Below are 27,884 nucleotides of genomic sequence, written 5' to 3' on the forward strand. Positions count from 1 at the left end.
CGTCCTCGTCGTCTTTCTCCGTGTCAGCAGATGAGGTTCGTGAGGCGAGGGAGAGGGCGAGCTACCCTGGCCGTAGCAGACGAAGCGGAGAGAGAGGAGGCGGGACTTCCGCTACAAGTAAAGAGACGCTTGTTTTGTTCTTTCGCGTTTGTCCTTACAGGATCTGGTAGAAACATGGCGTCTCGCTGCTAACAGTGGCTATGCAACCGCGGTCCGCGGTCATGTTATTTAACATGACTTTTTGAAACACTACGAAAATGAAACAAAAACTATTATACAGCGACTAGACAATGCAGGAGCACATTATATGTATAAAAAAGTGGATTTTGGGTTATATAAACCCATAAATACTACATATTGTACCTTTAACTGACAGACAATCCTGCGCTTAAGAAAAAACATTTATGTATGTTACATTTACAACAGTGCTATGTGTTTCATTATGCATTAGATTATCCCAGAAATTATGCTTATACTAATGGAGATACATCCTTGAGACTTCTTAATATTGCTACAAAGAATCAGGTCATTTCTAAGTGTCTTTATGATGATATTAGTCTCCCATTATCACTTTAAAAATAATTTAAGTAACTCGTCAGACAAACAAAACGATTTTCCAATTAACAGTGAAATATGTATGTGAATGTCATACAGTCCCGTTGACCACAATGAGATCAACACCTTAATAAACAAGTCATAGAATACGATATTGTATGGTTTACAATTCCAAATTTTATTCTGTACCAAACCTGACGAACAGAGACATTCATGGACTTTGGTCCTCGATTAAAGTAAAGTAGCTCAGGATGTGTGTGTGTGTTGAGCTCCTCTAGTGGAAACACCCGCAGCATCTCAGAGCACAGAGTTTTTCTGAATTTTACATGATTTGAAAACCAATTTTTAAACACCCACGTTTTTAATCATTCAAATTCAAGGTGGTTAGTGTCACGTTTATCTGTGGGACATCTATCTATAAAGCAAGTCGCGTCCGTGTGTGTGTCTGTCTGTCTGTGATGGGAATAGCTTGCTGACCATCAGATCGCCCTAAGAGTTTTGATATGGGTTGAGCATGGCCCGATGCTGTGCATCCTTGATTTTCAAAATATTTGAAGGAATTTTATTTATCGCTGATTTGTCATGCTGCGCTTTCGCTGATCTATCACGCTACACCAGGCAGGCAGCGGCTCATCAGCAGCAGCTGCGCTGTCTGGAGTGGGGAGGAGGGAGTGAAGAGGCTGTGCTCATGGTGGGTTAGACATTTTCACACGGTTCACCGCGGAACATGGTGTTATACTGAAACAACGAGGTGTACATTCACCAATGCGCGAGCAAATTTATTTATGCTACATGCTACTACTTTGCTGCTAACTTGGCAAAGCTGTTTCCAAAGGTAAGCTTGGCGAGGCTACAATTATCATTAGTGTAGGTCTAACATAATACAAACACTGTGCAACCTCATTAGGCACAACGCAAATGTTTTCATTTTTGATTAGCATTAGCGTAGCTAGCCGTTGATTGCCACGCCAGTGGTGCCTTTACTTTCCTTATCATTACCATAACTGAAAAATCTACTGACCTACTACAGGAATACATACTTCCTACGGGCACTGCACTAGTTTTCCTAAATGTGTCAAGTTATTTAGATTTCCAACACACAGCTATGTATACATTAAGTAAAGTCTTTAACACACCAGATGGATCAGTGGATTGTAATTAAAACACGTTGCAAATAACTTTTATATTCTCCTGAATTTAAGAGGCTGACAAACTTGATTTACGTCATTGTGCTGCATTATGTTAAATCAATGTGGGAATCAATCTTGTGTGTAAAAAAAAAAAAAGGTGGTTATTACAGTAATATCTATAATGGTTACCACTGGTTACGAGGCAACGTACAATTAGCAGTGGGTCTTCAATGATGATCACTGATAATAGGCTTAATTTTAGAGAATACTCAAACACAACACACACACTCCCACAATCAAACCTATTATTTTCCTCATTGCTCAGACGTGGACACAATAACAGGAGCTAAGCAACACTGTCAGCATATAGTGACCTACATATACAGTGTGTACATAGAGTCCTTAAAAGACAAAGATGTTCGGATGTGAGTCAGAGAAGGAGAGAGAATCGCTATAGGCAGAGTGTGTGTGCGTGCGCATGCGTGCGTGTGTGTGTCCAGTGCAAAGATTGTTGGATAAAAACACTTTGAAAGGAAAACACACTCCAGCAGAGTGTTAATCTGCTCTGTATCTGTATTCTACTGTCATGCTCTTCGCTCTCATCCTCTCCTCTCATTAACTCTGTCTGTCTCAACCCGTCCTTCTCCCCCTTTCATTTTTTTTTTTTTACCCCATCTTTCCCAGACTTTCCTGACACTTTCATTTCAACTTCACACACACACACACACACACACACACTGATGTTTATCTTTCCTTTCTCTCGTCATATTTCGGGAATATGAGGAAGTACCTGTTCGTTCCTTATTGTGTCACTTCTGTTCAACTTTATCCATCTGCAAACTGCAAGAGAGGGGACTCAACTACAACTAGGAGGAACTATAGCAGGGGGGGCAGAACTTAAAGTTGTCAATCACTTGTAGTTATGCGCATGTGGAGCGTCACTGTTAGATATAAACACACGTCCATTGCATTTAAACCATTGTGAAATGAGTTCACACTTTCTGTGTTTAGATCTCAACACTCCCACGCTGCATACAGGAAGTGACTGACAGATGCAACGGCAACATTATGTCAGTAAAGCGAGATGGCTGTAGCTGGGACGCGATGATTAATCTTTTTCCGAAATTATTCGTCAAGTATTTTGACAATCGATTATCCGGTTTTACGGTTTTTGTTTTGTTTTTGCAGCTTCTTCAATGTGAATATTGTCTATTTTCTTTGCTCCATATAACAAAGAATTGATTAAAAACAGAATCCTTTTGGTTTCTGGACAAAACAAGACTTTCAGGAACGTCATCATTTCCAGGTTTGATAAACACCTACCAACATTTTTCAACATTTTATGGCATTCGACGCACCAAGCAAGTACTCGACAGATTGATTTATTTTGAAGTGTGTGGGGTGTGGAACTTATAGTGCATTCTCATTATCTGTGCCTGTTCATTACTGCTTGATGCTTCGGACTTTTACTGCAAAGTAACATCCTCTGAGCTCTTAAAAGGTGCATTATGGAACATTTAGGAGGGTTTATTGGCAGAAAGGGAATACACTACTCATAACTATGTTTTTAAAAGTGTATTATTGCTGGAGAAATAGGGTATAATATGTGAGTATGTATGTAAGTATAATTAAAAAGTTAATAAGTGGGTGTACTTTTCGTCAGCTGTAGCGTTCTGCCCTTCTATTTATACATCTTATATATTTTTGGGCTTTACCAAAAATGCATATGCACAGCATACCATATCTAATATCTCACGTCGCTTCGTCTACACGGGACACTCTGAAAATAGGCTTTTATTAGCACACTGCTGTGAGGTAAGCTGCGTACACACAGCCAGCAGCTATTAGCTTTGTCTGCCTCTATTCATGAGCGGGGTCCTCCCCCTGAAACATCTCCTCTAAATGTCTCTCTGTCCTCAGAGAAGACACATTTTGTGTATCCGTGTGTGGATATGCTACCTCACACACACACACACACACACACACACACACACACACACACACACACACACACACACACACACACACACACACACACACACACACACACACAAACACACACACACACGCACTTCCATCTTTAAATATGCTGCATCAGCATGGACACATGACACAGCAACATCAGTCAAAATACATACAAGGGCGTTCAGGAATAGCCTCTGGTCTCTGTGTCACTGCTTTTGCTTTAAATCCTCACCTCAAATTACATCTGTCTGGGAATTTCTGTTTACATATGACTGAACACTTTGAGCAGCAGCTGTATGTTATTTCACAAGTGGGCAACGAGGCAACGTGAGAGGGAATCACCAGCATTTATATGTGCTGAGTCGTGATCTCCCATCGCTGTTGTGACCAGAATATTGAATAAGTTATGGCCCGATCCTGTTAAGCCTGTCACACCTCCACCTCGATAAACTACGTCGCTGTCTTTCTCCCAAGTACACCTTGTAACCACTTCCTCCCTCTTACCCTTTCATCTCACCATCTCTTAAAGCAAAACTATTTGTTATTCTTTGGAAGTGATGCTGTTAAACAAACATTTAAATTAGACTGCAGACAAGTGAGGCGAGGGGAGGTAGAAGGAGAGTGGGAGTAACGGAACATTAATTCACCCCCATGACAGCAAGTCGTCTGCCAACTTGTGCTCCCCTGCTTTTGTTGTTAGGCAGCACTGTAAGTCTTTTTATGTCTGTCTTTTCTTTTCTTTTCTTTTTTTCCATCTCTTATCCTTCATAGCACTGACCCCTCCGCTCTTAATCTCTGATCTCTGGAGTCTGGGTGCTTTACACTTGCACTGCTAAAGCATACCGCAGTCACCCACACACACGGGAAAACAGGGTGATCTCTGTAAAGCAGAAAGCATTATCTGAAATCCGGTTATCGGTGTTATAGGCTGGAAAAGGTGGGAATTTAAAGGCTATGTGTGAGATGATGTAAGTGGTTTTAAAAGGATGGTGTAATATAACACACGTTTGAATGGGACAAGTGCAAACAAATACTGGATTTGTTATTATTTATGGTTTAATCGTAATGTGTGAATTTGAATGAGTTTGTGTCACATTCTCGGTGCAGAATCCAGAACACGTCCGTGTGAAATTTGCATGCTGACTCCAGACCATGTACCATGTGTTGTTTCCTGGGTGTTATAGGATCTGTGGTTATCGGAGGACACTTCAACTTCACATTAACTCTGGCTTTTACAGAAGTGTTAGGAAGCCGGTTCTCTTCTAAGCAAGATTTTATCACCGTGGCGTTCCACTGGTGAAATAACCACACTAACACCTGCTAACGTCTAGCTTTTGTCTGCAGTAGGAACGGATGCAATTGGCATTCACTCTCTGGTCAAACAACTCTGCAGTAGATTTGCTCCAGCTGTGACAGGCAGCAAAGTAAACGTGACATTTGAGTGGACAAGCTTATTTTTTTTCTTCTTTTAATGAAGCCTTTCCAGTTCATGCGGTACCTATTCATCATGATTTACACGACATACTGTCTCACCAAGATGGTACGTTTAAAAAACACTTCTCTCTCACTGATTTCTTGAACCAATGCTGCGCCACACTGCTGCCGCTGGCAAAGCTTTGTTGCCACAACTCCAGCCCCGTTTACACCATGCATTAAAATGCTTTTCCTGTGATCGGATTGCCTGTAAGTACAGGTGTACATACTGTATAGTACCGAGACACATTGAGAAAGGATTGTTATCTGATCTGCCAAGCACAGCTAACGTAAATGCGGCGCCAAAACAGCACAATCTCCTCTGCTGAGGGTTTGTTTTTTCCGGTTGACGAAGACGATTTTTGGACTAGGAAAATTAGAGAGGAGTCCATACAATAGAGCGGCTTCACGTGCGGCTAGCGTTGTTGTTGATATGGCGGCACGCAGGATGTGATGCTGCAGTCCGCTGCTGGAAGTCTCTGTAGAAAAGTAGAGGAAGGGACGTAAATGGGGGATGACTGTGATTAGATGGCGATCAGATCTTGATGTGGACACCTGAGATGCCATGTATGAAGATGGCCAAAAGATTTACATGTTCTTCTACGGGGTTTCCTACGTTGCACTCTCTGTTTAGCTTGGTATGCTGCTTGGCCAATCCAGGGAGCGTCTCAAGAGTAGAGCCATCATCTCCAAGTCTAAGTGCAGGAGTGAACTTTTATTGTTGCGGTCTAAATGCAGCTTTGTTGGTTTATTGGTGTTTGACCAACGTGTCTTGCAGATATTTAAACTGTGCAAGACACAGTGTAAAGGTGTAACCGCCTGCATATTGTCAATGCCCACGGTCTTATCTTCTGGTGAGCGGTGTTCTTCCCTCTTCGAATGCATCTTTGGCATTAAAATTGGCTCCAGAGCCACCGTTCCTTCATAATGCTCCTCAATATTCATGTCATTCTCCAATAAAACAGCTTCACAAACACTTTTTCGATTATCAAACAGCCTCTGTTCCTTGGGGACTCCAGTAAACAAGGCTTAACGGAGTATTGTTCCTGTCTCTGAGTCTGCCGTTTGTTGTTTTTAATTTTTTCCCTGGCAGTTACGAAAACATGCATCCATGAATTTGCTCATGCCCCCTCCCCTCAATCATTACGTTAATTAGAAAATAATCAGAGATTGATGAGAGGTTCGTTGAATCTCATCCTGGAGAGTCATCAGCCACGAACCCGGGAGCGGGGTATTCATCATGCTTATGATAAGAAGTGGTATACCTCTTCTCACTTTGTTTTTATCTGCTGAGAGAGCTTTGGTTGGGGGGCAGAAGTGAAGTAACAATCTTAGAGGAATGAACAAGTGATGAAGCCATGTTTTAATTGAAGGGAACAATAAAGTGCGGCAGCGAGTTGTAAGAAAAGAAAGAGCGAGAGATCGTTATCGCAGTGCTAATTAACAGAAACCACTCTGTATTGATCCATCATAACTATTATGGAGCACATGTTTCATGTTGCTTTCATTGTGCTTTTCCTCTTCCCCTCTTTATTTCAAACAGAAGTTACTTACAGGATCCTGTTAAAGCCACTTTTCTCTTTTTTTTTTCTCTCCCAAACTGACCTCTTGCAATTATGCAGGAAAAAGCAAAAATAGCCGTGGAATGACCCAAGTGGCCAATTGTGTTGCAGAAATGCCTGCGTCTGTAATCGCATCGCAGTAGCATTAAATATGAGGCAAAAATGTGGTCCCTGCTGACAGACGGACAGACTGTCAACAAAGAGATTACATCCAAGGAGGAAAAAGGGTCTCTGTGCGGCGATGATATTGAGTGAAATAGAGTGAAAGAGTGATGGATGGGCACATAGACGTGGAATGGTGTAACACGGACAGTGATGGACAGACGGAGAGGACCGAACATCAGATTGATGGTGCGCAGATAGAGTGAAAGTAATAAGAGTGGAGGCGAGCACGGGATTAAATGAGTTGTGTCAGTCGCATGTCGGGGCGCACGCGGGAGTGAAGAATGTCTGTAATACCCCGTGTATTGTCGTAGCGCTTGCTGCATGGATGACTGTTGGACGCTGAGATTCTTCAAACAGCTTTAACTGGATTACAGCGGGTATCAGGCTCGGTCATCGATGAAAGATAGAGCAGCTGTGTTCGTGTGTCGCTGTCTTCCCTTGCCGATATTTTGAAGTCTGACCTGAGATTTGTAAATAAGTAATTCAAGCATCTTTTATCTTTGGTTCAACTCTGACTTCTGTGTCTTTTAATGAGATCTTTAACCACTACTTTAGAGACTTCAGGATGATGCAGTAGCATCTCTCACGACGGGCGAGTCCATCGTGAGCGAGAGGAGAGCAGAGGCGATCTTCCGTCTGCGCTTTGCAAAAGTGGTACGACCCAGCTTTGATCAATGCGGATCGATGTGGATGAGTGTGCAGCCGGAAGGCGCTACGTGGCGAGAGAGAGAGGGGGTGATGGCCCCTCAGTGTGTGTGTGTGTCTGGGAAGGAATTAAGAGATACCTTGTCATGCTTTTCTGTGTGGTGATGTACGGCACTAACAAAAATATATCCTTGACCTAAATGACTCTGTTTGACGACTCTTGTCAAATATTGTTTTTGCACTTGCACAATTACATCAACATCTTAAATACGATGCGTTATGTTTATCTTGTTCTTTTCTAGTGTTGAGCTTCTTCTTTTCTTTCCATCACTGCCAGAACTGAAGGCTTCAGTCTGAGGATCGTTCTGTTCTGTTGTGAGACAAAGAATTCCGTTTGTTGCCTTCAATTACTGTTACTTCTCTTTGATTAAGAAACCGTGTTTGTATGCATGCATGTCGTGAATGTGTGTGTGTGTGTGTGTGTTCATCAGTGCTTTCAGTTGGTATCATCTCTTTACTAATGAATGCTAATCCTCTCTTATCTGCTTTAACCTCAAGGCAACGACATAAGCTGCCAATGTCAGTACAGTGACGACCTTTCTTGGAGGAGTGTGTGTGTGTCTCTGCGTGTGCGTGTGTGTGTTCTTGTATTTGTCACCACTTTAGGACCTTTTCTGCCATAAACACTAACAAGAAAATGCCTCGACTCCCATTTGACAGTATTTTTCTCTTTTTCTGCACAATTTTTTTCTTCTCAAAATAAAGTGCTTCAGGGTGTGGTCTGATGATTATCTGCCAGGTTCCCTCGTGACTTCTCTGAGGTAGAACTGAATAGAACATTCCAGCCCTCTGACTCCGCCGCATCTGATACCAATTTGTGTCATCGGCAGAAGGGGAGAAAAGCTATTGTGATTTGATACTAAATCCCCTCTTAGATCATAACACAGAAAGGGACGATTAACCGCCGCTAATGTGACTGTGTCTGTTGTCAGTGTCTGCTCATGCAGTATTCACCGACTGCAGGGCAGCAGCCTGTTCTTTTGCCAACAGCATCTTTTATTTTCACTTTGGTGCAACCGCGCGTCACTCGCGGAGATCACAGCGCAAACCAGAGGCAGCTGCTGAACTTTGTTTGCAGGCATTTTTTTTTTGTGGGTTTGTCACGAGGACAACTGTGTATTGTCTCTTTGTTTTGTGTCTCGCGCTGGTGTCCAACTTTCAGAGGGATGCGAGCAGACTATTGACGAGCGTGCAAAAGCTGTGAAGTGATCGAAGGAAGGTGTGAGGATAGGCACGTTTCGAAGGAAAGCGATTGGGGTAGATTTTTATTTAAAGGTGAAGTAAGTAGTTTATAGTGCCATCTAGAGGAGAGGCTGAAATTTACAACAAAGAACTGCTCCTCTGCTCACCCCCTCCCTTCCCTGAGCGCTACGGTGTCCTCAGAGGGTCAAACGTCGTCCTCGTTGTCTTTCTCCGTGTCAGCAGATGAGGTTCGTGAGGTGAGGGAGAGGGCGAGCTACCGCGGCCGTAGCAGACGAAGCGGAGAGAGTGGAGGCGGGACTTCCGCTACAAGTAAAGCGACGCTTGATTTGTTCTCTCGCGTTTGTCCTTACAGGCTCCCGTAGAAACATGGCGTCTCGCTGCTAACAGTGGCTATGCAACCGCGGCCCGCGACCGTGTTATTTTGCATGACTTTTTGAAACACTACGAAAATGAAACAAAAACTATTATACAGCAACTAGACAATGCAGGAGCACATAATATGTATAAAAAAAGTGGATTTTGGGTTATATAAACCCATAAATAGTACACAGTGTCCCTTTAAAAGGGCACAGGTACATTTGCAGAGTGGGCTTCACAGACACGGACAGAAAATAATTAGACCTAAATCAATTACACCGAAAAGATGTGGAATCGTGTGTTTCCATGGTACAATGAATAGGCGATAAAAAAAAAACTGAATTAGACTAAACTTTTGAGATTGTGTTTGGAGAAACACTTGGAGGAGCGATGGAGGCAGAATGATAGAGAAAGAGGGTTAATTGAAAGAGAAAAAAGAGAAGCAGGGCCGGATCTCGAGGGCTGTTGGTGGCCTCTCTCTCTCTCTCTGTGTGTGTGTGTGTGTGCGTGCGTGTCTAAGGGGATACAGTGTTGTAGACCTAATGAGAACAAAGCTAATTAGAGATTTTCTCCTCGCACACCTCTACAACAGAGCTCCCACAGGAGCCGGGACAACACATGCCACCTGCGCTGCATCATCCAGAGAGGGAGACACACTATATACACACTTTTTTTCTTCTATGTTTCAAGGCGATTTTAAACACGTATAAGCTGTTATCTGCCTCATTTGGCAAATTTGTGTCACTTGGGTAAATCCCATCAAAGGGATGAAGATAACACGTTTGAACTCACTAATGAAAGCTGTAATGGATCAGCAACTCCTGTGTGTCGTGATGTAAAAGTCATTGATTTTCTCCGTCGACTTTGGTGAGGGAGAGTAACCGCGGTTTAATGACAGGAAAAAGTGTACTCGGATTGAAGCAGGCATGTTTTATTTGGTAGTTAAAGGGGACGTATTATGCAAAATCAGCTTTTTGATCATTTAAACCCTTATATTTGGGACTCTGGAGGTCCTATCAGTAGGCAAAGTGTGAAAAAAGATGACTCACTCATGTTTTTGTGGTCCTCCTCAGTCTAAGTACAGGAGATAAAACACGCGATGTTGACTTCTGTGGTCATTGGGACGTCATAATGTGGAAGTCCGCAAAACGTTCTGTTCTTGGCAGCAGTGACAGTGCAGCACAGAGTTCTACACAAACTTCCAGCCTCAGAGGATTTATCTGTCCAGTGGATACATGTTTTATATGATGGCAATGTGCCTGCTAGAGCCTGCAAATTATCACTTTTCCAAATGCTAGCCTCTGTGGCTGATGTCATTTCCTGTCCCTTAAGTTTTTTTTTTTTTGTTTTTTTTTAAAGAGATACTACTTAACTGAGCGTTCTGAACAGGGCTGTTTCTGCAGGGTGATTGAACTGCTGTGGTGCTTCATCCTTATGGTATTTTGACCAAAGCATGCCACAGACATGTTCATTAGGACACCAGGGAACTAGGTTAACTTGGAGAAATAGGGTATAATATGAGTCCTTTAAATATACTGGCAGCAGTGTTTTCAGTGACCGGGGGGGAGTGACGATTTTGTGTGTGGCAGCAGACTGGACAAGGTCAGTGTTGATATTGTGTCAATATACCACATACAACTCAACAAAAAAAGAGAAATTATCCTGTCACTGCGTTCATTCTCAAATCGGTCAGCAACGGCTACGTGCGACTTAACCTTATTTAGCCAACACGAAGAAAGTCTGAACATCCCATGATACACAGGGACACATTATGCGGCCCGATTTTACAGTAGTGTCTGCCAAAGGCTTAGGGATGTCCCACTGTGAAATTAGCGCCTGGGCTCTCCAACTGCCTTTTGTTCTCTTTATACGCAACTGACAGTGCGTATAAACGTGCTAAAAAAAGAAAGCGGACGATGGCCAGATGAGATTCCACTGGGATTACAAACACACAACTGGTCTTGTGCTCGTTTGTCTCACGCTGAGCTCACTTATGTCTGAAATTGAGGAGCAAAAAACAAACAAACAGGGTTTCAAAAAGGCTGGATCCATGTGATGACACACTAACGTGTTCACATAATTCAGGAAGTGACACAGTCAAGCTGCACATTTTTGAAAGGGCAAAACTCCTGTGTCTGTGCTTAGCCTTAACTATTTTTAGACTTAGTCATAAAGGGACAGCAGGAGCAGGAAGTGGGATGATGGGTTTACTTTTGAAAATGACTTAAATAGTATAATTTTCTGTACTCAAAGGAATGCCACAGCTCTTGGGAAGTTGAGTCAGTCCTGCAAATATTTCAGGAAAAAAGCCTTGTTGAAATATTGAACCAAAGAAAAAAACTTTTAATTTTAAACAGAAAGTGTTGTGTGTGTCACGTATATGACAAATATTAACCTTGACTGTGGTGAAATTTCATTTTCGTCTATTTTCTTGTGGAACATGGTTTGCTTGGACCATGCATAGGTGTGTGTTGCGATGGTTTGCCGTCATGTTCTGTTGTCATTCAGGGTTATGCATCATGCATCAACGCGTCAAGCATTAACTCCAGCACGAATTAAAATTCAATTATGGACATTTTTAACAACTTTGAACTGCGGACGAAAACATATTTTACCTGTGGATGAGCAGCATTGCACCTCTCGGCGTACAATAATTGCAGCCAGAGATGTAAATATGACTGCTCTTATTCAAGTAATTACACGTAATCAGTCATTTCTTTTCTTTCTTTATTTTTCAATATCTGTGTTGAAAGCATTTGCTGAATGAAACAAGCTTTTAAGCGTCAAGCAGTTTAATTAAAAATGGATTTAACCAGCTGGTAAACAGCTCCCTGTTTATTTCCCAGCACTTCAGTAAACATGAACAAAAATTACGATATTCGCGAGGAAACATGAATCAAACCGGTTAAATGTCAGTTTAACATGGACCACTCGTGCTGGACATTTTCAGCCGTGTAGAACAAACATGAAGCGACTCAGCCAGACTGTGGCAGAAAGCTGTCATTACCCGCGATGGCTGATGATTCTGCATCATCATTAGCTAACTGTGCTAATGAACGATTTTGTACTTGCACCACAACATGCTAAGAGAGAGACTGAGTAGAGCTTTTTGGAGGCTGTAATTAGTATTTTGGCTAATTGAGCACTCACGACTACAAGCTTTCCAGGGCCTCAGCATAATCGCTGATGTAGAGGGGCTTCAATTTCTCGAGCAGTGTTGTGTGAATCTGTTTTGTTGTTGTTATAGTTAGTGATGTGCGGTTTCGCGAACGAGCCGAGCTACAAGAGCCAATTCTTTGTCGCAAACGAGAAGAGCTGACTCCCGCGGGGGGAGAGGCAAATCATCTGGATTTTATTTCAATGGGCACACCATGCGGCCAGTGACATGATTTGCTTCCTGTGCTAACGATTTTGAAAAGGGGAAGCTCTCTAAATCTAGTTGTACACTGTATAATGACAATAAAGGGCATTCTGATACCGATTCTTATGCGAGGACACATTACGGTCGTACCATTATGTAAAAGAAGGAAGGGGGTTAAACGCTCCAATGACGGCCAACCACGTCAGGGGGGAAAAAGTGGAGAAATTAGCAAAACACGAAAAAAGAAGCCGCATCTGGCTGCATTTCAAATGTATTGGAAATAAGGTTTTCATGAAAACACTGATTAAAAATATGCTTAACAACACAGCAACCATTCATAATTGCTAGGCTGAAATAGAAGGTTCTGACTGAAACTAAGGGCAGAGCCATCTGGATCTTCAAAGGGAGCAGAGCCAAAATAACCCATTCTTTGAGGAAAAGAGCCGGACTTTCCGTCCCTAGTGATCGTTTCCACTAACTGAGCTGTGTCACCTCCATCTACTGCTGCCTGTGCTTCCTCTCTCCGCACATATCTATCTTTGCCGTCGTCTCAAAGGCTTATCCTTCTGCCCAGTTAAATGAAATTCCGAGGTCATTAACTGATCCAGGCTATTATACTTATGTACCCGGGTGGTTCCACAGTTGATAAATGATTGGCGAGAGATAATTAGACTTATATGGACATCTATTATTAGCAGCGGTACATGGTTAAGACAGATACAGAGAAGATAACGCACACATGCTCGTTATCGGGTTATCAGGTTTAATTCCTACTGTGTTGCCAGATGTACGATCACTCATGTTTGTATAATAATTTAATTCAGCCACTGTACAATGTGCGATCGATAATTTCAACACATACATGTACGATCATTTGAAAACTTGTGTCCGATTTGCGAGCATTTTGAGTTTGACTTTTTCTAGTTTTTCTAGCTCTTCTTTGTGTTTGCAGTTGGTTTCATATATTTTGGGAGTTGTTTGATTGTGAATATATTTATGTAAAAAAAATATTATAGGCTGTTACTGAGTTACATCCCTTCCATTAAAAGCAGTGGCGCGTTGCGTAGATCTTTTGGCTTTTATTTTGAAGGTAAGATTAGATGTGGCTGCTCTGTGACACATAGACCGTTTTTACTGTGTGAAGCGACGAACCTTCTATTCAAAAGCTCCGCGTTTATAGCATGGTTTTTTTTTTTTGATCAAGGTATTTTTATTTAGTTTTACAAGTTATAGCTTACAATTTAACATAAGTTCAACAGAACACACAGGAAGAAAAAACAAACAAATCGTAAAACCCATCGCCCAATCACCCACAAATACCAGACATACAAAGTACACAGTGTGAAATACATAGTTCAATATACAGAACTCATATAGCCAGATAACAAAAAACAAACAAACAGTAACTATAACAAAAAAGAGATACAATAATAAAGATGACTGAGGACAACAACAGAGGATTACAGTACTATATTGTCTGCTTCCATATCTTCAATAAACATTAAGAAAGGCTGCCATATGTTATAAAATTTTCTAGTAGACCCCCTGATTGTGTATCTGATCTTCTCCAACTTGATATGGGACATGATTTCCCGGACCCAATGACTGTATGTTGGAGGTGCTGGATCTTTCCATTTCAATAATATCAGTCTCCTAGCTAGGAGAGAGCAGAAAGCCACCATAATTCTTTCCCACGTCTCTAGATGGGAGTCTATCCGAGTTACACCAAAAAGTGCAATAAATGGAGACGGTGCCAGCCTTTTCGCAAAGATCTTAGAAAAGGTCTCAAAGATGCGCTGCCAGAAAGTGCCAAGCTTTGGACATGTCCAAAACATGTGTAGGAGAGTGGCTGGATCTCGCCCGCATCTATCACAAGTGGGGTCTATATCAGCATTGATCTTAGAGAGTTTTACTTTAGACCAGTGCAGACGATGTACAATTTTAAACTGAATGACAGCATGTCTAAGACAGATGGAAGATGAAAAAATTCCCTGTATTATTTTGTGCCAAATGTCGTCTGTGATTTGCTCATTTAAGTCTGTCTCCCATTTATTTTTGAGGAGGTCCAAAGGCATCAAGTTATGAGAATATAGTATTTCGTATATTGTGCTAATAGTTCGTTTTCTGACTAGTTTACAATCAAAAATTGAATCCAACAGGCCAGCTGGAGGACGTAAGGGAGAACATATAAAGTTTGAGAATACAAAATTCTTTTATAGCATGGTTTTGATATTAAATGCCGTATTCAAGATTTCACAGTGTGTACGATAATATTTGTCAAAATAGGACAATTTTAAAGTCACTGTACGATAAGTCCACTTGTACCCCAGGCAGAACATAATACATTATATTCTATTTATTTAAAATCGTGCAGCTCTGTTGTGTTGTCCTCATCATAACCACCTGCTCCAATATCTTTAAAAGCTTGGAATGGAAGCTGTCATTATCTACATATCTTACAATTATTCTTGGGCAGTTTGAAAGTTCTGAGATTTGATGAATATTCTAAAAGTTAATCGCGTTAGAGAATTAACTTTTGAGGCCGTGAGTTTAATCCTCATCTATCTGATAAAATGTTTATTGTCTCACTTACTGATACAAGAAAAACATTGTTCAAATACTTCTGACCACGTGGCTCATGGCAGCCTCTGGAAAATGAAGGTTTTTGATCTCTGCGGTCACTCAATTTGGAGGTCCACTGTCAAAAGGAAATAGTTTAAAGTCCCAAATAATCAGACTCTACCAGCTCAGAGTTGATGTCTGACATTCAATGCTCATGTGCTGCTCTGAATCTGAAAGTCCTTCCATAAAATAAACACTTTAAAGACCGACAGTGGGGAACTGTCTTTTTCCAAACCAAATGTTAGAGAAGAACTTGGAAGTTTTGAGGACATAAGATCTTTCCTCACGCTCGCTGTGTTTGTAAAGTCAAAACTCCAAAGTTCAGAAAGGCTCGTACATTTAGTGCAGGATTCTTTAAAACAATGACTGAACGTGTTAGAAAGTAAACACCCTGATTTACTGGTGATCAAGGACCTCTTCCATATCATTTATGAGGATACAGTTTTTGATCTAATTGAGGCTTATTTTCCTTTAAAGGTGACAGAGTGGTCCTGTTGCACATAAATGTTAGTTATGGAGGTCTACTTACATATATTAACTTGTTTTTATGGTCAAAAACCTCCTAGTTTCTGTAAACGAGCCGATAGAAATCCTCTTTTCTGACGGTGTTTTTCTGCTGCGAGATTTCAGAGTGAACTTTCACCCCCAGAAGACAGAGTCTTGTGATTGGCCAATACTATCCAGCACATCCATTCTCAGAAGCGCAGCGCCCCCCTCTGGAACGGTGGATGCACTGCTCCTCATTATCAAAACATTGTTTTAACAGTGTTTAAAAATAGCTTCTTCCGCCTCAGTCCCTTTTATGACTTTAAACCGGAGTCAGACCCAGAGTCAGAAGACACTGCCGCTCGTGAAACACCTCCACAACGGACATTATTCTTCTTCTGCGGTTCAATGTACGCAACCGGATGTGCCCGGACTAGTGCCCGGAGCAGGACGATCGGTTGTTCAGGAGAACCGCTACTTACGTAACTATTACGGGATTTTCAGTGATCTCGTTGAGCCCCGAGATTACAATAAAACACAGCGTTCTCAGCAATGGCTGAACTGTTTGTTTCGAACCGTCAGGGCTTCATAAACAAGGTAATGACGCAGATACACACCAAAAAAACAGCGTTAATAGGAACTTCCGGTCTAGTTCCGCTTTAAATATAATAAAACACTGTATAAGCCTTCTGCTTTCATGGATGATGATAATATGCATTTTTATAGATTATACGTACACTGAGTTTCATTTTGAAAGTAAAATTTTGATTTTTGTGCCTAAAATTAGTGGTCTACACATGGTGTCGTGTGTGTGTGTGTTGGTCAATCTGGCAGCACATTCAGTCCTCACACAGGCCGTTCTTTGTGCTGTGTCTGATGTCATCATTTTTCTGCCGTATGCTTGCCAGCCTTTGGTCAATATAGTACATGCCCCTATTTTATGTGTGTGTGTGTGTGTCAAAGCATTCTCGTCACGTCATCCACATGGTGCTTTCTTGATTGATGGTTGTCTTTTCGGTGCAGTAGGGAGAGGCGGTGCCTTTGGGAGGGGCCGGGTGTGTGGGATGATGGCTGTCCGGACATGAGCCCTACAGTTGTCACACAGGTCACGGTGTTTTCTGTGCAGCAGCAGCAGCAGCAACAGTAGCAGTAGCAGGAGAAGGTTCATGGTCTGAGGGGAGCTCAGACACAGTGAGAGGAGAGAGAGAGAATGCGGAAAAGATCAGAGGCTCCTGTATTATGTGTGGTTAAATCAGAATGAGTCATTGTGGATGGGTGGATTAAAAGATCATTTAGAATCAGTGGGTGATTACAGGAATGAATGTGCAGAATGGCCCGGTGGAAAGCAACGTGCCGTTCAACCTTTTAGAGGATGTTAAGATCTGCCAGAAAAGACGCTGGTGAAATCACTCATGCTCCCTCCACATCTCTCTCTCTCTGTGTTTTTATAAATCTCTCTCTGAAGGTCTGCCTTCCACTTCCTTTCTTCTTTTTTGGGGTTTTCTGTCTTTGTTGCTTGAGGAATTTTGCAACAAGTGTTTCTCTTTGGAATTCCACAGCACCTAAGGCAACAAATAAGACTGACAGTTTGAAGTTTCCATAACAAGTCGGCGATATCGTCAACACCTCAGCCTCAGACACGTGATGATTATTAATTGGACTGAAATCAAGAAAATAAGTGAAAGAGCAGCAACAACAAGAGGTTACTGTTGTTGGCGGATAAAATACCAAATACAGAAATAGATACTACAATAATGCTGTTTGAAAATGATTTTATGTGTATTATTATTAATTTATTATCTACTGCTTTAAGAGTCGCGGCACCACTGGAGATAATCCCGCCTGACATAGGGCAAACGGTGCGGGTAACTCTGGATAAATCCATCACAGGGCCAACACACAATATTCACTCTTGTACTCGCACTTGTGGGATTAAACTGGAGAAATCCCACGCACACACAGGGAAAAACATGCATACTGCATACAGAAAGGCCCTTAGTCCGACCCCTCTTCTCCACCGTGTGGCACACATGCATTACAAATGAACAAAATAATTAAGAGATGAATGGATGCAAAGGTTATTGACACTCCAGGGGCAATATTTAGCTTCTACTTTAAACCGAGATTAATCATAATCAAATTATGTGGATCATGTGTGTATGTACACACATGCACAATATGTATACTGTATATACCATAATCTCTCTGAGGATATTATTCAGTGCATACTCTCAGATTCCCTTATATTCTTTTATCCATTTCACCACACGCTGATTTCCCTGCACTCGCGCTATGTACAAAAGGGAATAGTATTTCAAGTCATGTGCCTGTGATGTGTCTAATATTAGGTCTTCTTTTAGCGCTGGTATATTATCTACCATGTTACTCCTGACAAAATAACGGCCTGTTAGCAGCGAAGTGTTCCACTGTGTGAAGACACTGAAATGATCTGTAGGTGGGACTGTGGGGGTGTGAGTGAAGCCGTTCTCTTTGTGCGCCCTCATTTCTTCAATTAGACCATCATTATAAAATATGACGTTTCCAGAATGTATGATTATAAGGTTTCTCCTCACATCAGTCGTCTTATCTTGTTTTTTTTGTTGTCGAAGGCCCTGTTGATGTAACGTGGTCACAGAGGATTATGTGATGCTGATTAAAAACCATGTTGTTGCCAAGGTCAGAATCAGGCACACGTGTGACACCTGAAACTGCAGTGAAAATGCCGCAGTGGTAATTGAAGAAACTCAAGGCTGGAACGTACACATTGTCATTGTGTATACATATACTGTATATATAAAGATACTTATATACCTTTGATGGCACTTCTTCCTCTGACTTGACTGATTCATTACTTTCTGCCACCTAATTGTTCATTACATTTTGCAGTGTCTTAAGAAGAATAGCTGCGCAAAACCTGTACGTTTTTTCTATCGATAATCGTTTGGTTCATTAAGTGTCAGAAAACGTAGAAAGATTTTGATCAGTGTTTGTCCACCAACCAGAATTCATCCGTTTGAATCGTGTCTTTGTCATATGGAAAAGTTCAATTCTTGGCTCCACAGTGCAGCACAGAGTTCTACACAAACGTCCAGCCTCAGAGGATTTATCTGTCCAGTGGATACATGTTATATATGACGGCAATGAGCCTGCAAATGATAACTTTTCCAAATGCAAACTGCTGTTAGCTCCCAGTAGCCTCTGTGGCTGATGTCATTTCCTGTCCTTTAAGTTTCGTTTTACTTTTTATTAAGGTGGACCTTTAAGGTGGACCTAAAGAGATACTACTAAACCAATCGATCTGAACAGGGCTGTTTTTGCAGGGTGATTGAACTGCTGTGGTGCTTCATGCTTATGGTATTTTGACCAAAGCATGTCACAGACATGTTCATTAGGACACCAGGGAACTAGGTTAACTTGGAGAAATAGGGTATAATATAATATGACTCCTCTAAGATAAAGACGTGTTTTTAAGCTTACAGTGAACCTGTGTGTGTGTGTCTATACATTTATGTGTTTGACTGTGAGTCCCAAAGCTGAAGTATGGCTGAAAGATATCTGGTGTAATGAGGCCAAGGTGATTTATAGCAGCAGACTACTTGGTTTGTCAGCACTGACATACACACACACACACACACACACACACACACACACACACACACACACACACACACACACACACACATTCACTTAAGAGTATTACTGTGACAGCTGGTTCATTTTCTTTTAAAGGCTTGCCAATTAAAAGGAAGTGAAACTCTGCTGTGACTTGGCCAAAACTTGGCAAAAGCAAATAGTTTCAAGTTGCCTCTATATTTGGTTATGAGACGAAGTGGATTTTTTTTTTTTTTCTTTTTTTTTTTTTAACCAAAACTTCACCCTCGGTGTTAGAAGATATTATGTAGCTTTAAAAGGAAAAAAGGAAGCCAATGTCGAAGCATAGGGAAGAACATACTAGTCCAGACAATCACCTGAGAGGTGCAGCGGAAAGAAAACAAAGCAGTGTTGTGTATGAAGTGTATAAAATGCAAGCAGTCTGTCAGCACATTAGCGTCTCAGCGGAGGACGGGCAGACAGGTGAAGGCGGAACACAGTCAACTTGAGTGGAGTCTGGTAGTCACACATTCCAGCCAGAGGGGAAAACTGTTGTGGCTCAGACAAGCTCAACATTAACCTGTAGCGACATTGTTTAGACAGCAGAGAAAATAGCAGTGAAAAGAAGGCAGGAGAGCAGAGGAGACGGGACATTAGCATCGCAGGCGATGATCGACGCCGAGGCAGCGTTGAATTATTTTCGAACAACAAAGCAGCAAATGTCAATGAGGCTATCTGTAAAAACAGACTGTGTCGATGCCCTGACCTCTGAACGTAGCTGATAAAAATGTATGGATGTAAATTGTCGTCGCTACACGCGCAATAATCCTGACCTTTATCGGCTTTATCCTAAAGACGCAGCAGACGGCTTGTTCCTCGCGATGTCCACGTGTCTTATTGTTTGGTCCCTGTCATAAAGATGCAGCAAGGAAAGGACAAAGGTACTTGTCATCAGAGCCACTGTTATGTTGTGGCATAATGCACGCAATAGATTTGTAGGAGAATGCTGTTCAAAAATAACCTAGGTCTTTGTGACGTACACTACCGTTCAAAAGTTTGGGGTCACCTATACAATGATTTTATGTTTTCCATTACAACTCACACTTTTATATATCAAAAGAGTTGCAAAATGAATAGAAAGACATTGACAAGATTAAAAATCATGATTTTTATTTAAAATAATCATTTTGCCCTGCAAACTTTGCTTTCGTCAAAGAATCAGCCAAGCGATTTTTCAGCTGTGCTAACATAATTGCACAAGGGTTTTCTAATCGTCCAATAGCCTTCTAAAGCCATCAGCAAACACAATGTACCATTCCAACACTGGAGAGATGGTTGATGGAAATGGGCCTCTATACACCTATGTACATATTTCATTAAAAACCAGACGTTTGCAGCTAGAAAAGTCGTTTAACACATTAACAATGTATATAGTGTATTCCTGATTCATATTATTATTATCATATTATACCCTATTTCTCCAAGTTAACCTAGTTCCCTGGTGTCCTAATGAACATGTCTGTGACATGCTTTGGTCAAAATACCATAAGAATGAAGCACCACAGCAGTTCAATCACCCTGCGAAAACAGCCCTGTTCAGAACACTCTGTTTAGTAGTATCTCTTTAGGTCCACCTTAAAAAAAAGTTAAAACGAAACTTAAAGGACAGGATATGACTGGGAGCTAACAGCAGTTAGCATTTGGAAGTGATCATTTTTGCAGGCTCTAGCAGGCACATTGCCGTCATATATAACATGTATCCAATGGACAGATAAATCCTCTGAGGTTGGAAGTTTGTGTAGCACTCTGTGCTGCACTGTGGAGCCTAGAATAGACCTTTTTGCAGACTTTGCGGACTTCCCGGTTTTCAGATACTGTTGCCCTCGCCAGTACTCTCGGGTGTTTGTTTGTCTGATTGTTACGGACAAAGCTCCGCGAGACAACAATTCCAGGAATTTAGCGCATTGTGACGTCCCAGTGAGCGCAAAGTCAACATTGCGTGTTTTATCTCCTGTACTTAGACTGAGGAGGACCACAAAAACATGAGTAAATCATATTTTTTCACAATTTGACAACTTATAGGACCTCCAGAGTCCAAAATATAAGGATTTATATTATTTAAAATTAGATTTTGCATAATATGTCCCTTTTAATGTTATAGCCATTGAAAAAAATGCTTTTCCTTCACAAATAAGGACATTTCTAAATGACCCCAAATGTTTGAACAGTAGTGTAATATCCATAGTTTTTTCCTGGACTTTTCTTGGCAGCGCCCTTGTCAAATTTCCAAAATAATTTCCGACTGAGTTCATGTGAAGACACAGTGTCCAGTGTCCGGCCTCCCGCATGCTCCGGACAGGTGCCACTCCTGACTATCCAGACAATGTCCCACTGCGTTGTGTCATATGTGGAGAAAATGTCTTGTGCATGGACTTCATGTCTGAAAACAGAACCAACACATATCAGTTTTGTCTAGGTTTTCTTCCACTCTGCAACCAGACTCAGCCAAAGAGTCTGTTGTAGTGTGTCTGTTTCCAAAGAACATCTTAAAAAAAACATAACATAGATATACTGTAAAGGTCATCCAGATCAGACTGTGCTGCGCTATAAATGATTCTGAGACAACATTTGGTACAACTGACTGAGCAGCCTTGAATTAAAGCCCTAAAGGAGATTAAAAAAGGAATATAAAAACTGCCACGGGGGAAAAAACAACAAAGCTCGTCTGATCCATCATTATGTTGTCTTCACTTTCTCTCTTCCAGCTTTGCTGAAATTAGATGTTAACACAACATCTCTGGATTGTGTCTGCTGACGAGTCAAGTCATGTCTTCTTATTTGTAGCCGCAGGTAGAATTGTTTTGCGTTTTTTAAGCCGATAATCGTGTCTTTCAGCAAACACCTTACAGACCGCAAATGTCATGCAAGTTCTTTCTGTTAAGCAATAGTCACTTAATCATTAACAATAACAACAAATAATAGAATTTTAAGCATTGTACGTTCGTAGACACACAGGTGATGTGAGCTTCATGAAACAACATACAGCTCCTGGTGTTGGTTCTGTGACTAACTTGTGGGAGAGAGTGCAATTTGAAATTTTGAATTCAGAGGAGATGGTTTGTCAAGAAGCTTGTTTCAGCACTGTGATCCACAAGCATTACAGTAGCATCATGGCTGCAGCTGCACTGATCACAAGCCTTACCTTAACCTCCTGGCTTTTTCACCTACGTTACGTTGCATTAAGTTAGCATTTTATCGTGCTTCCCTGCTGGTATAAGTTGTAAGAACACAATAGGTGCAGACACACGGAGATCAAACGAAACAGATGATGTTGGTTAAATAATGAATAGATTCTTAATAAGTTCAATTCTTTACCTCAATGAATTGATTGGCTAATCATGAACATCCATAATGCACAGACGTGATAAACCTAATATGTGAAAAAACACTCTTTTAAAAGAAAAAAAGAGTTGTGTAAAAGTTTTAAAATACTTGACTATATTAAATTACAGAACCAGAATAAAACTTTATAACGGAAGTTATTAAGTAAAATAAATGGCAAGAGTAACAAAGGTCTAATGCACTAATTTTAGCTTGATATAATAATCATCATAGTTTTGAAAGTAAAACTTAACATTAACTTTTCTAAAGTTGCTACTTAAAATTATTAAGGAAATTACCGAAGAATAAGAGAAAACAGACAAATGTAGAATGTGTTTAAATATATTATGAGATTTATCCCACATCTGACAGAGAGATTGACTGACACATTGTATTTTTGACGTCTTTGGCTTTGTTTTAAAACGCCGTTCTTCCCTGTTCTGTCACAGCGACAGACACAGAAACTCTAGACACACCGACATGGTGTGAGATGCTCGAGCCTCGTCACCCAGTGCTCTGAAAATCAAAGGACATTAACCAATTAGTGCTGATCGATCGTCTCACACACAGCCACACAGGAAAGAGCCTGGCACGGAACATTGTTATATATCTGTGTGTGTCTCTATAGACCAATGACCAGAGCCAGGAAAAGTATTCCTGTTGGCTCTCTGCCAATGAGAATGCTGGAAGAACTCTTGACATTCTGCCGCTCTCCAATCCAAAGTGGCTCTGCTGCTGTAGCTAGGCAGAGCAGGCTGTGCGGGAGGGGGGGGGGGGGGGGGGAAGAATAAAAGGCAGGGATGAGGAGAGGAGAGAGAAAGGAGGTGGGAAGAACAGAGAGCTGTGAAAGCAGGTGTCATTGTGGGCTGCAGAGGGCAGCAGGTAATCTCACCGAGATAAGCAGTAGCATGACAGCCAACCTTTAATTCCCCACGGGAGGTGGTAATGTGGAGTTGTCACCGGCTTGGTTCTCCTCATCCCCCTACACCACCACCACCACCACCACCCCTGAGCTGCAGATTCATATAAAGGAGTCATGGGAGGCATTTGGATTGGGAGAGATGGAAGAGAGAGGAGAAAGAACGAAGCCGACAATGGCTGAGAGTGTGTGTGTGTGTGTGTGCTGTTCTCCACATTCTGCACACACACACACACACACACGAGCATATCCACACGGACAGATATGCACAGCACGGTAATCACGATAAGGAGAGCAAATATCAGCGTGGGGCGTTGGATGTATGTAGTTGAAAGAAGGGAATGAAAAAGAGGGAGTATTAAAAAAAAAAGGAGGCGATATCTTAGATATTACACCTATCCAGGGGAGTGTTCAGCGGAGCAGGCATTATGAGAGTATAAATTACATTCCCTCCTTCTCCCCCTTGGGCTGCTGGATGAATATAATCAACCACAGTGCCCAGACACACCACCTCACTGTCTGTAGACACAAGCAGAATATTCAATAGAGAGCACACGGCGTGTGTTGATATTTATTTTTAACACGTGTGTGTGTGTGTGTCCCCCCCAGTTGTGTATCGACCCCCGCCGATTCAGTTTTCCAGATGGTTCTTTTTTTCTGAAATTATGTTCAGTCAAATATTGACAAATAACTTATTTGTCTCAATTGAAGTGAAATCAATAGTGAGTCACCAGCAGCAGCAGCAGCAGCAGCACCAGGACTGGTGGTAAAGCATGGTGGTATCAGATGAGGCAGCTTTTCAAAGGTGGAGGAGGAGAGCGCGGATCTTTCCGTGCTAAGTGAAAACCTCCCCTGAAAGTGCAGCAGCACTTCAGGTAGAAGGGTGGGAAAAAAAAAGCATCACCTCTGGGGGATGAATCGATGTGATCTTCAGAATCAGAATCGCTGCTGGTCGAAAATAATTGGATCAGATTTCAGAAAGAGGAAAAAAACAAAATGTGATGTAATCCAATATCAAACGCGCACCAACGTGTGGCCAGAATGTAAGTGAGCGATGTGAATGTCTGTGTGACACGGAGCTTTGAAGATAAAAGAAGAGTGTGAGTTTGTTTAAAGACTGATATTATAGCTACTCAAAAAAGTCTTTATTTCTCTTTCCTTTTTATTCCCCGTGTTAACTTTTACTTAGCTGCTATACAAAGAGATGAGACGCGTTCTCAACCTCATGTGATTTCGTTATAGTTTCATTTGTTTTACAGTAAGACGTTATTAATGTAATAAAAAGGAAACGCTCCCTGCTGAGGTTTGAACACTGCAGTGTAGCTGAAACAGTCGGTCTTTAATCTTATCAGTTTGAAGTATTCATGAAAGAATGCATTTCTTAAGTCTGAGCATGTGTTACTTTTCTTTGACCTTGTGCGGTTATAAACCTCATAACAAGTTTCGCATGACCAAATGATATAACCCAACCATTAATTAAGTAATTCAATAATTAAAATAATCATTAGTTCCAGACATGGTTAAACAGAGTGAGTGAGTAAAGTGTCCGTATCTTTGTGGGAACGTAGCGCCTGATTCTTCGTCTCTCTCGTTTCACTGTGGTCAGATAAGCATCTAATCCTCTACTAAAGGACAAGGTAGCGAAACATGCAGCTCATATCACAAAGAGTTAAAGAAAGCTGTTCCTCTTTGTGACAAATCCACTGGCCCGTTATGTCAGGGATGTTAGGTCGGGTCCTGCTAAATGGGTTAGGGCAGCACCTTGAGTTAAGGTTCATTGCTTCTTTACGTCAGGACACAATTAAGAGAAGCATTATTCTAATTCACCCTCCTCTGTCTTTGTCTTTCCAACACCTCGTCTCCTCCTCCTCCTCCTCCTCCTCCTCCTCCTCCTCCTCCTCCTCCTCCTCCTCGTCCTCGTCCTCTCTCTCTGTCACCAAACCAGGGCCGATGCTCCAGGGAGAACTGCAAGTACCTCCATCCTCCTCCTCACCTAAAGACCCAGCTGGAGATCAACGGAAGGAACAACCTCATCCAGCAGAAGAATATGGCCATGCTGGCCCAGCAGATGCAGCTCGCTAATGCCATGATGCCCGGCGCGCAGCTACAGCCAGTGGTGAGAGGACGCACGCACGTTCACACATAAAGACTGTACACCCGTCACCAAGAAGAAGCCACAGATGTGAAACCTTTTTAGGTGTCTGAAGGAGTTCCATTTCTTGACTTGTTTGTGAATTTGATGCGTGTCACTGTCTATTTAAATGTGTCTCTCAGCTCATCATGAGTTCAATCGCCATAAATCACACTCTAGCGAGTCAAATAATTTATTTCTTTAAATATTAAATACATTTAAACTTAAAGAAAATGTGTTTAGCACTGTAGCCGTGTAGTTAGGGTTAGTAGTTAGCCTATGTTGTCTCCAAGTACTTCGATTTACAGTGGGACAAAAAACATGCACAGGTTAATTGAATTTGTCACTCTTTTGCCCTCTTATGTCAGCTGGGATTGGCTTTGACCTTGACCTTCATGTGGAGGATAAAGCGCGAGACAATAAAATGAAATAAACGTCACCTGACTGTTTGAGAAGCTCGAGGATCTCTGTGAGAAATAAGCGGATCTGTGAACTTCAGTGTGCTCTTAAACAGGGCCCAAAATAGAACCACTGCTTTTTAATGCTGCCATCAATATCATTTCCATGTTACCATGACCACATACTGTACTAGAGCTGAAACCCTTTTTGCGGATTCTAAAATAATCGTCATCAATTTTGATAATTGATCGGTTTAAAGCAGGGGTCTCAAACATGCGGCCCCCCACTTAATATCATGTTATAATGAAAACATGGCTCAAACCTCAGTGTCTTTTACACACAGTGTGTAGCTATAGTAGTGAGGCACAGCTGCCAGTGAGGTGATAGAATATAATGTATGTTTATTATAACAGTAATAATAAGACACTTGGTCATAATTATCCCATGATTAAATGTATCATAGGGCCACATACACTTGTTTTTTCATCTTTAGAACAAGATTTCTGATTGTTTCAGCTTCTTAAATGTGATCATTTTCTTTGTTTCTTCGCTCCACATAACAAAGAAATCATTAAAAACTGAATTATTTTGGTTTGTGGACAAAAACAAGACATTCGAGAACATCGTCATTTCCAGGTTTGACAAACACTGAGCAACGTTTTTGTTAACATTTATGGACCAAACAATTCATCAGGAATACTGTATCTACATGCAGTAAACTATACATCTGAAATTGTTGCACTTTAAACTCGGTAACAGCTAAAGCCTGTCGGCATGTTCAAATAAATTGTTCAATCCCTTTGCGATGAGACCCAGTAAAGCTCAAAATGATTCCTGAGTCTTTCCCTCTGCCCCCTCTGTGGAGTTTGTCCGTCTAAAATAATCTCAAATCTGTATTTTAAAGAGTTTTAACACACACGTGCACAGTGTTTGGACACTTAGCCATTGGCTTATAGGGAAAAGGGCCTGTGTCGAGCAGCCCATTGAGAGGAACTGAAGAAAAGCATGAAAAGCTTTTTAAAGAAGAAATAGATCTCCCTGAGACTGCAAAGCCTTCCCTTTCTTTTTATGTCATGGGAAGAGAGAGTAAGGCGAGAGGAGGGGGGGGAGACTGGCTGACAGAGAAGGACACAGCAGAAGAAGAAAGGGATGGCTGAGTGAAGCAGGGGGGAGATAAATGGACAGAGTAGAGACAGGTAGGTAAAGTAAAAAAAAAAGATAGGACGTCGGCAGTGAGGAGAAATGGCTTTAGGCCTCGCACTACAAAGAAAAGTGTAGAGAACAGAGCCATGTTGTCTGCAAAGGGAACAAACACAAAGTCTTTCCAGGAATCAAACTCCTCTTCCTCCATCCTTCCCTCGTGTCCTCAGCGTGGTTTCCTGCCCCCATCCTCAGCACGTCTACCACATTTTTATCTACAGTTCTCTCACCTTTTTTTTTTTGTCTTCCGCCTTCCAGCATCCTCCAAGTGCGTAGGAAAGTGATTTCATTTCACGCATGGAAATGTGCAGCGGGTGAAGTAATTAGGGTCCATTACAGCTGGCTGTGAGTGATGGTGCTCATGATGCTTTTTATTACAGAGTCGACGTCAGTCGGACGGCCCACGTTACAATTATATATCTATCTATAGTACTGTTTCCTCACTCAAGGGAAGAGCATTCTAGTTTTGTCAAAGTTGAATGGACAGATTTTTCCAGGCTTAAACTTGTCATTATGATGTCAAAACTGAGCGCGTGGTGTAAATGCGATATAAAAAATGACGCCGTCCATGCTTGCTTATATTCTTCCCCTAAAGCCTTGCTTTCACTATGTTATTCTCTCGGCGACTGGGATGTGGTTTTTGCAGAAAAATGTACACTCGGTTTACAGGCTCTTGACT

The 27,884-nt window shown here is 41.6% G+C and overlaps 1 protein-coding gene across 5 annotated transcripts in view; it reads left to right on the forward strand.

Moving 5' to 3' along the window:
- LOC310924773 (muscleblind-like protein 1) overlaps positions 1–27,884 on the forward strand; it is a 78,267-nt gene that overhangs the window by 35,280 nt on the left and 15,103 nt on the right. For all 5 annotated transcript variants that reach the window (XM_083886603.1, XM_083886604.1, XM_083886602.1 and 2 more), the window contains one exon: positions 25,421–25,591. In XM_083886603.1, coding sequence (XP_083742729.1) covers positions 25,421–25,591 — 171 coding nt within the window. The remainder of the gene's footprint in view (positions 1–25,420; positions 25,592–27,884) is intronic.

This window comes from Microchirus variegatus (assembly GCF_963457635.1).
Source record: "Microchirus variegatus genome assembly, chromosome: 3".
Lineage (NCBI taxonomy): Eukaryota > Metazoa > Chordata > Actinopteri > Pleuronectiformes > Soleidae > Microchirus > Microchirus variegatus.